Genomic DNA, 10,994 nt, shown 5'->3' with positions numbered 1-10,994 from the left:
GTGATTCCTTTAGCCTTTGCTTGGATAGTTTATCTAGAGTATTAGACAGGTGTGTTAGTTCAAACCTTGTTTTGAATTTTGAAAAGTGTCATTTTATGGTCAAACAAGGTATCATTCTAGGACACATTGTTTCTAATACTGGTATCTCTGTAGATCCAGCAAAGGTACATGTCATTTCTAGTCTACCTTATCCCTCCTCCATGAGGGAAGTTCGTTCGTTTCTTGGCCATGCAGGTTTCTACCAGTGATTCATCAAGGACTTCAGTAAGGTAGCATTGCCCTTATCCAAACTGCTGTAGAAGGATGTTGAATTTGAGCTGAGTGAGAACTGTATGGAAGCGTTTGATAAGCTGAAGATCGCCTTGACTCAAGTTCAATTTGTGAGAGGACCAGACTGAAGCCAGCCCTTTGAGATTATGTGTGATGCCTCCAACCATGCTGTAGGAGCGGTGCTGGCCCAGCGCGCAGGTAAGGATCCTTTTGTAATTGCATATGCTTCAAAGACATTGGACGCTGCTCAGTCTAATTACACTACCACTGAGAAAGAGCTTCTGGCTATTGTTTTTGTTCTGAATAAATTTTGAGCCTATTTACTTGGTACTAAGGTGGTAGTGTACTCAGACCATGCAACTCTAAAGTATTTATTAGCTAAAAAAGAGTCCAAACTAAGGCTAATATGTTGGATACTGCTGCTGCAAGAATTAGATTTAGAAATTAAGGATAGGAGTGGTTCTCAGAATTTAGTGGCAGACCACTTGAGTCGCCTTGAGCACATTAAGGATGACTCCACTCCTATCAATGATGTTTTTCCATTTGATAGCTTGCATGCAGTATCTGAAGTAGTTCCTTGGTATGCATCTGTAGCCAATTATCTAGTTAGTCATACCTTCCCTCCCAATTTTACTAAGCATCAAAGGGACAAGCTGAAAAGCGAGTGCAAATATTATATATGGGATGACCCATATTTATGGAGGTATGGTGCTGACCAGATAATTAGAAGGTGTGTGCCTCAATCAGAATTTCAGTCCATTTTAGAGGCCTGCCACTCATTTGAGAGTGGTGGACATTTTGGCCCTCAAAAAACAGCTAGAAAAATTCTAGACTGTAGATTTTGGTGGCCTACTCTTTTTAAAGATGCTACTACCTTCTGTAAATCTTGTTTCCCATGCCAGATGTTTGGTAATATATCCAAGAGGGATGAGATGCCCCAGCAAATTATGCTATTCTGTGAAATTTTTTATGTTTGGGGCATTGACTTCATGGGTCCGTTTCCAAACTCGAGCGGCTTCGTATATATATTGTTAGCTGTAGATTATGTTTCTAAATGGGTGGAAGCGATTCCTACCCATACTGATGATGCTAACACTGTTGTCTCTTTTGTTAGAAACCATATTATCTGTCGCTTTGGATCACCACGAGCAATTGTGAGTGATCAAGGCACCCATTTTTGTAACAGGAGACTGACCGCTCTACTAAAGAAGCATGGCGTTATTCACAAGGTAGCCACAGCCTACCACCCGCAGACTAATGGCCAAGCGGAGGTATCTAACAGAAAGATAAAGCGTATCCTGGAGAAGATAGTCAAGCCTCATAGGAAAGACTGGAGCACCAGGCTACAAGATGCGCTTTGGACATATCGGATAGCATACAAGACACCTATAGGGATGAACCCCTTCCGCCTAGTTTATGGAAAGGCATGTCACCTCCCAGTAGAGGTAGAACATAAAGCATTCTGGGCGGTGAGAGAGATCAACATGAGATTTGAGAGGGCCGGCGCGGAACGGAAAATGCAACTGGCAGAACTGGAGACCCTTCAGCTGGAAGCATATGATAACTCCAGGCTATACAAAGAGAAGATGAAGGCTGTGCATGACAAGCACATCAAAAGGTGAGAGTTCAGACTTGGGAAGCTGGTTCTCCTTTACAACTTCAGACTGAGGCTCATGCCAGGCAAGCTGAGATCCTGATGGGAAGGTCCTTACAGAGTAGAGAAGGCAGAGTCATACGGAGTCTTTCACCTGAGTCATCCTTCAAGCTCCAAATTTATCAAGGTCAATGGACATCGCTTAAAACTATACCATGGTGAGAAGATGAAGAAAAACAAGGAGCTAGAGATCTTACTCTTGGAGGATCCACCCACAGCAGAAGACTGAGCTAGTGGACCGTCCAACTTAAGGACGTTAAAGAAAAGTGCTAGGTGGGAGATAACCCACCGTGGTACGATCTTTTAGTTTTCTTCTTAACCTTATTTTATTTTGTTTTGTTTTGTTTTTCTCAGTATCCATTCCTCATATCTGCATGAATTAGCTGCATACTGCATTCTGCATAAAAAAAAACGCACACAACGCGCAAGCGTCACTGACGCGTACGCATCATATGTGTGTGCGTGCAACATATGGATTGAATAGAGAGTTGCGCGGGAGTTGCGCAGGAAGGGTGCATTGCGCACTAACCGACCCACACGTACGTGTCCCTGATGCATGCGCGTCGATCAAAATTTTGGCTCTCCACGTGTACGCGTCAAGCACGCGTACGCGTGGATGATGAAATCGTCGTAAATGAGGATTTTGGCAGAGAGTTGTGATGGTGTAGGGCTGGAACTGTGCTAGGCGCAAAAATCCTGTCACGCGTACGCGTCCTTGACGCGTACATGTCATTTTGCCATCCAGCCCATCCACGCGTGCGCGTCAATGATGCGCACGCGTCTCCCCAAATTTTTGCAAACGCGCGTAATGAACAGAGAGTTGTGTGTGCGCGAGGCAGCCTCTGCACCAATTGCTCAATTCAAGTCACGCGAATGCGTCCCTGACGTGCACGCGTCAATTGGAAAAAAACGCGATCCACACGTACGCGAGAAGCACGCGTACGCGTCGCATGCGACGCACAACTTAAACACCTCAGCGCCTAATTTCTAATCTTCTTCTTTCTTTCTTCTTTCTTATTCTTTCTTACTTTCTATTACTTTCTTCCTTCCCTCTTCATCTTCTTCATCAAGGTTCTTCTCTTCTTCCCCTTTTACTTTTCTTTCATTATTATCCTACTTTATGTTTTCTTCTTTTTTTTCCTCTTGCATTCATGATTTCTTTTTCTTTCTTCTTCCATGCATTTTTCATGTTGGTGTTGGAATTTTATTTAGGTCTTACCTTGCTTTAATGAAGCTTGTGAACATTATGAGGAGTGATTTGAAAATTGATATCTTATTTTGGGCTCTCTTATACATTTGGATTATATTATTTTCATTCTTATGATCCCTTGCACACCATGTGTTTGTGAAAAAGCTTTTATAGCACTTGGAACCCTATTTTCTTTTACTCTTTTACTTATATGCCTCTTTTTCATAACACTTGGATTCCACATGTATTTGAGATCATTATTCACAATTGTCATCATTACATATGCTCTTTTATTTGGCACACTTATTACTTGATGCTTGATTCATGCTTCTCATGCCTATTACTTGCATGCTTTTACCATCTTGCATCTAAGTTTATGAATAGCCTTTTTGATCTTTCTTGTTTTCTTACATACATGTTGTAGCTACCATGTTGTTAGGCTAACATCTTTCCTTTGGTATTCATTATCACTTGGAATTTCTTCCCATTTGGTCTTAGTATCTATATTTAATATTCATCCTTTTCTTTCTTCTTTAGACATGGGTACCAAGAAAGGAAAAGAGAAGGCCCCTGACATGACCCCAACAAGGAGAGGAACCAAGAGAACACTGGCAATGGTACTTCCATCTACCAGTGTCAAGCCACCAACAAAGCGGGTGAAGAGGATCATTAAAGTTGATGAATCAGAGAAAGCCTTTTTCGTCCGAGACTCCACACAGTTTGCTAACCGTTACAGATGTTCCTCATCCTAGCTGAGAGGAACTACAACAATGAGCATCTGCTCATTGTCCCAACACACATTGTTGATTTTGTGGAGCCCCGCATAGAGAGGAGACAGTGGGGGGTTTTTGAAAAGACAGCCGCGAGAGATCAACTTATCATGGGTCATTGAGTTTTACTCAAACTTTCACTCGCCTACTCTGCAAACTGTCTACGTTCGTCATCAGTAAGTCCCTGTCTCCGAGAGTGCCATACAGAGAGCATTAGACCTTCCACCTAGTCCAGAGGGATGGGACGCCTATCAAGAGGCCTCTCTCAAGCGCCACACATACCAGTTCGACTGGAATAGCGTCCTTGGTGTCATAGCACAACCTGGCAGCAAGTGGATCTACAGACAACATAGGACTCGACCTAAGAGCATCTCAGCCCAGTCACTCACCCTGGAGGCTCGCGTATGGGCCCAAATCATGTCCCACTATGTCTTTCCGAGCACTCACGAGTCGACCTTCACAGCAGACATGGTTGTCCTCATCTGGTACATCCTGACAGAGCAACCCCTCAACCTGCCCCGACACATCCAGGCTGCCATGGGACACGTACAGATAGTGGGTAACCTGCCTTTCCCCGCCTTGGTTTCAGATTTAGTCTCTGTAGCAGGTGTGTCCTCTCGGGCAGGAGACACCAAGGTCATGATCCCTATAGCCGACCAGTATGTTCCAAACGGGAAGTACATCAAGCCGCTAGTTCCTTCTGCAAGCCGGCCTACAGATCTATCTTTGGACCCTCCTCCCTCCTCTATCCCACCATCTTCTACACCATAAGCACCATCTACCCATCATATGTTCCTTCAGATTCTTGAGAGGCTCGACCGGCAAGACCGGCGAATGGAGCAAATGGAGCGCTGTAACAAGCGCCGATACAACTACCTGAAGGAACTCATACTTGGTACACAGCCACCTCCAGAACCAAAGGACACCCCAGACTCCCCTTCATCCAGTAGCACAGGCAGCCAAGGCGAACCAGACACTGGAGGCAACGCTTCCAGCCCTCCCTTCCTCCTTACTGACGACACGGAGGACCGTGCTAAGCTTTAAGTGTGGGGAGGTCAGTCCTTGACTTCCAGAGGTAACTTCTTTCTCTTAACACCAACATTTTTAGTTTTTCTTTTGATTAGTTAGGATAGATTGCATATTAATAGTCGTTTGCATGTATGTTTTGCTTGGTTAAAATGATGATTTTTTTTTCAAGACCCTTTTTATAGCATTTCACTAATTTAAATTGAAAATTTGTGTCAAACTTGTTTGAAGCTTGTATTTGGAACATAGGTCATAGCAAAGAACACACAACCTGTGAGACTTGAGCTTAATTACATGGTTACATTATTTAACCATAATATTTTATTCTTGTGTATTTTCTTCTCTATGATTGTAATCTATATTTTGTTCCATTCTATATGTCCATTGTTTAGTATATCTACATACTTGCATATGATTGAGGCCATCATTTGGTTATTAGCTCACTTATCCCAAATAGCCTACCCATTCAATCACCTTTGTTTGCCACCTTAAGCCTTTTAATCCCCGTTTGTTCTATATTTTACCACATCACTAGCCTTAAGCGGAAAAATAATTAATTACCCCAATTGAATATTTGGTTAGCTTAAGATAGAGATTGTGTGACAATCAAGTGTGGGAAACTGTGGGAACTTGGGTTGATGAGAGTGTACAGTGATTCATTGACAAAATATTGGGAATTTGGGTACCTACTCATGTAAGACCAGAAAAAAATCCATGTGCATTGATATGTTATATTTGCTTTTATATTTTTAATAAAAAAATTATGTTAAAATAATTAAGTAAATAAATAAATAAGGGGACAAAAATTACCCCAATGCTGAGTTTAATAAAAGATCAATGCATATGTGATAAGATTTAAGAAATATTTGGCACATGAGTATGTGTTGCAAAAGTGGGAATTATGGGTAACTGGGCATGAATTTAGAGTTACATAGAGTGTGTGTGTATGTTACGTGAAAACTTGGGTTAATTGAAGATTCATATTTTAGCTCACTTGGCCATACATATATCCTCACCTTTACCTTAGCCCGATTACAACTCTGAAAAGACCTCATGATGTTTGCATTGGTATACTAAATATTTGTTGATTGGTTAGATGAAGAATAAAGTTTAGAAAGCATAATTAGAGAAGAGTAGAGTGATTCACCCTAGACACTTGAGAGATTAGAGTGCACATACACTACTAGTGAGGGTTCAATGCTTGACTATATGTTCCCTGCTTTCATGAGCTATCTTCTTACAAGTTTGCTTGTCTTTACTTTATTATTTGAATTAGTGGAATCTAAACTATGTTTATCTTGGAGAACTTGCTTACTTTTAACCAAGTTGACAAAATCATCTCAGTATATAGTTGCATTCATATGTAGGTTGCATTTCATGAGTCTTACTTTCCCTTATTCATTTTCTTTGTCTTCTTGAGCTTAGCATGAGGACATGCTAATGTTTAAGTGTGGGGAGTTTGATAAACCACTACTTTGTGGTTTATCTTGTGCTAATTTGAGTGGTTTTTATCAACTCTTTACTCACTTATTCATACTATTTGCATGATTTTATAATTCCTTCTTAATTATGCTCTATGATTGAAAACTTCCTTCCTAAGCCTTTAAATTGTGTAGTTTTAATGTCCTTTCATACCATTCGATGTCGTGATCCGTGTGTTGAGTGTTTTCAGGCTTTACAGGGCAGGAATGGCTCAAAGGATGGAAGGGGAGCTTGCAAAAATGGAAGGAGCACAAGAATAAAGGAGACAACCGGCGAGAAGTGACGCGCACGCATAGCTCACGCGTGCGCGCGATTTGGAGAAATTCGCAGTGACACGTGCGCGTACCTGACACGTACGCGTGGAAGCGAGTTTGCACAGCGACGCGTGCGCGCACCTGACGCATACGCGTGACACGCGAAAATGACCAGCTACGCGTACGCGTGACTGACGCGTACACGTGACATGCGCGATCTGTAGAAATCACAGAAAATGCTGGGGGCGATTTCGGGCCGAGTTTTGACCCAGTTTTTGGCCCAGAAACATAGACTAGAGCCAGAGAACAGCAGAGACTTAGGAGACATTCTCATTACGCATAGTTTTAGTTAGTATTTGAATCTGAGAGAGAATTCTACTCCTTCCTCTAGGGTTCTTCACATTCATAGTTCTAGAGTTTCATGTTTTTGCTCTTGGATAGTGAGAAGGATCAGTACCTCTGCGGAAGTTTCATTATTCTAGTTTATTTTCTTGTTCCTTTACTTTTTACTGCCCATTAACCCTGTGTGGATAAGTGTGTTTATAATTTTGGGATTTATCAATGCAAGGAACCATTTTTACTTTTAATTAATTTGTAGTTATTGTCTATCATGTCTTCCTTTTATTCCCTTTTTAATTCTGTGAAGTTTATATTCATGTTAATGGAGTAGTTTTCTAACTTGATTGGGAGTTGATTAAAAGGAGAACTTTGAGTTGGAATACTTAAGTGTTAATCCTAATTGGTAGTTGATGACTGACAACTCTAGTCTCTCACTCTAGTCCTTTCTTAGGAGAGGATTAGGACCTAAGAATACAGTTGGTTAGTTAGTTACTTGACTTTCCCTTATTAATTAAGGGATGACCAAGTAGAGCAACAACCTTTTATTATTACACTTGGAAAATTTCAACAAGGATAGAAATTCTAATTAATCTTCTCCCGATCAAGGCTTTTAATTGAAATAATAAGCTGCACCCTTTTGTCAACTCGTTGGGAGACGACCTGGGATTCATACTCCCAGTATCTTATTCTTAAATCTGTGATAACTCTTTTAAATTGACAAGTGAATTTTTGCTGGTTAAGAACTGTACTTGCAACGTATTTCTATTATTAATTTCTTAATCGGCCAATTTCTGCCACGTCAGCCTCTGCATTAGTATTTTCAGCTGCGACAGGAGATAATTCCAAATTGTCTCCTGCAGAATTAGAATTTTCATTGCTAACAGGTGCAACTTCATGAGAACTTGGATTTTGAGGAGCTGGTTCAGTATTCTTGGGTAATTCAGCTTCAAAACCTGGACTATCATCAATGCAAACACTAAGAACATTGTTAGACTCACATAATATGACATGAATGGTCTCCTCAATAGTTTTGGAGTTCTTATTATAAACTATATATGCCTTGCTATGAGGGGAATAACCCAGATAAATGCCTTCATGTGTTTTAGGATCAAATTTTCCTAAATTTTCTTTGATATTCAGTATGAAACACTTGCAGCCAAACACATGAAAGTAACTAAGATTGGGAGGATACCCTTTCCAAAGTTCATATGGAGTTTTCTTCAAAAACTTCCTAATGATGGTTCTATTTAAAACATAGCAAGCTGTATTCACAGCTTCAGCCCATAAGAACTTGGGAATTTCATATTCACATAATATAGCTCTAGCCATTTCTTGTAAACTTCTATTTCTTCTTTCTACAACACCATTTTGTTGAGGTGTTCTAGGACAAGATAAGTTATGTGATATGCCTAGTTCATCACAAAAAGATTCAAAATATTGATTTTTAAATTCTTTGCCATGGTCACTTCTAATTGAAACAATTTTTAAACCTTTTTTATTTTGAATCTTTTTGCTGAATTTTTCAAAAACAGAAAATGCTTCATGTTTATGAGCTAGAAAGAACACCCAACCAAACCTAGTATAGTCATCCACAATTACTATGCCATAGCTTTTTTCTCCAAGACTTTGAGTCCTAGTTGGTCTAAACATATCAAGATGTAACAACTCTAATGGTTTCTTAGTTGAGACATCTTCCTTGGGTTTGAAAGAGGTTTTTATTTGTTTACCCATTTGACAAGCATCACAAATGATGTCCTTATCAAATTTTATATTAGGAAGACCTCTTACTAAGCCTTTCTTTACAAGCTTAGAGATTTGGAATATGCTAGCATGTCCTAATCTCTTATGCCACATCCATTTTTCAGATTCCATTGAAGAGAAACAAGTTACATTTTGAACTTTAAGATCATCTAGTGTGAGACCATAAACATTGTCACTTCTTTTGGCAACAAACAAAACAGCCCCTGTTTTCTCATTAATGACTCTACAATCAGATTTTCTAAAGGTTACAACATATCCAACATAATTGACTTATGCTTAATAGATTATGCTTTAACACATCAACTAAGAAGACACTATCAATGCAAGTAGAAAAATCTTTGCCAACCTTACCAATGGCAATTATTTTACCTTTACCATTATCTCCGAAAGTGACAAATCCTCCATCATACTTGTTGAATTTAATGAAGAAAGTATCCTTTCCGGTCATATGCCTTGAACATCCACTATCAAGATACCACATGTCTAATTTCTTCTTGGATGTAAGGCAAACCTGCATGTTCTTCAACTAACCTTATGTATCCAAATCCATTTGGATCCTTTGATGTGAAATGTTCTTGGGTGCCCAAGAGCATTAAAATCATGAACAAATTTATATAATTTACTATCATTACCAAAAGACTTAAGAAAGATGAAACATTGAGGAGGATCATGACCATTTCTATTGCACTTGTAACAATGATTTTTGTCCACTGATTTCTGAGGTCTGCTGAATCCTTTTGGTTTGACAAGCTTGGAAGAGGAGGCTTCATATTTTTGAACATTTAGTTTGAAAACGACCTTATTTTCTTCTTTGAATTCAAGTCCAGACTTTTCAGACCAAACCTTTGACAAGCAAGCAGCTTGTTCAGATTTTGAGAACTTTGAACAAACTTTGCTAAGTCTTCATTCAAATTTTTAATTTGTTCATTCAGTTTTTTGTTTTCAGAAATCAAATCAGTGGAAGCAATAACTTTATGCTTAAGTTTGAATTTCTCTAATTCAGCACGTAAAGCACTATTTTCTTCTTTTAAAACATTTTCATTACAGGTTTCAGTTGCCTTAACCTTTTTCAAAAGAAGATCATTTTCTGTCATCAATGCCTCATTTTCTTTCTTACATTTAGCATACTTATCCAAGAGTTTCTTAGAGTCCACAGTAATATCTTTGATAATGTAATGCAGTTCATCAATAGATAAGTCAGAGAAATCTACCTCATCTTCATCATGATCAGCCATCAGACATAGCTGAGCTTCTTGGTCTGAGTTCTCAAAGCTGGTGTCGTTCTCCAAGTCTTCCCATGTTGCCATCATCACCTTCTTTTTGTCTTTCCTGGACTTTTTGCCTTTCTTTAGTTGAGGGCAATTTGACTTGAAGTGACCTGGTTCTTTGCAGTGATGGCATGTGAACTTGACTTGATCCTTTTTGACGTCTTTGGATGAAGAGCTTCCTTTGCCTTTGCTTTTGAATCTCAGTAATCTTTTCATTTTTCTTAAAAAGAGCACCATTTCTTCATCTGAGAAACTGTCATCAGATTCTTCTTCCTTTGCTGTCATTCTTGATTTTAGTGTTATACTTTTCTTTTTGTCATCTTTGTCTTGAGACATGTGAGTGGTTTCATAGGCCAGCAGCTTGCCTCTTAGCTCATCATAAGTGATTTTGATCAAATCATTCCTTTCAGAGATGACTGTACTTTTTACTTCCCATTTCTTAGTGAGACTTCTCAGGATCTTCCTTACTAACGTTTCTTTAGAATAGTTTCTTCCCATGGCATCCAGATTATTGATGATTATTGAAAACCTTTCGAACATTTGATCGATCTCTCATCCTCCTTCATGCTGAACATTTCATACTCCTTCATTAACATGTCAATTCTGGTCTCCCTCACTTGCTTAGTGCCTTCATGGGTGAGTCTAAGCTTATCCCATATTTCTTTAGCTATTTTGCACCTTGACACTTTTTTGAATTCTTCAAAACTGATTGCACAATGCATCAGGTTGATTGCCTTGGCGTTGAGTTCAACCTTCTTCTTTTCTTCATCTGTCCACTCGCTGTCTTCTTTTGCCACAACTTCTCCATCAGCATTTTATTTAGTGGGAACGTCAGGTCCATTGAGAATGATCTTCCAGATGTTGTAGTCGATTGACTGCACGAAGATTCTCATTCTTTCTTTCCAGTAAGAATAGTTGCTGCCATTGAAATAGGGAGGTCTGTTATTAGACTGTCCTTCAGTAAGAGTGAAAGACACGATG

At 39.5% G+C, this 10,994-nt stretch overlaps 1 protein-coding gene across 1 annotated transcript; it reads right to left on the bottom strand.

Annotated features, from left to right (window-relative positions):
• Positions 1–7,277: 7,277 nt before the first annotated feature.
• Positions 7,278–10,298, bottom strand: LOC148563559 (uncharacterized). Its single transcript, XM_088486851.1, has 4 exons — positions 9,589–10,298; positions 8,712–8,983; positions 7,783–7,937; positions 7,278–7,283 (listed from the first exon to the last, which is right to left on the bottom strand). Exons 1-4 carry the CDS (start codon positions 10,296–10,298, stop codon positions 7,278–7,280), a joined length of 1,143 nt encoding a protein of 380 aa, XP_088342977.1.
• Between the last annotated feature and the right edge of the window lie 696 nt (positions 10,299–10,994).

The sequence above is a fragment of the Arachis ipaensis genome, chromosome B5, assembly GCF_059453495.1.
Source record: "Arachis ipaensis isolate K30076 ecotype BB chromosome B5, ASM5945349v1, whole genome shotgun sequence".
Taxonomy (NCBI): domain Eukaryota; kingdom Viridiplantae; phylum Streptophyta; class Magnoliopsida; order Fabales; family Fabaceae; genus Arachis; species Arachis ipaensis.
Note: the sequence above shows the minus strand (reverse complement) of the source record. Positions and strands in the feature narration are given on the sequence as shown.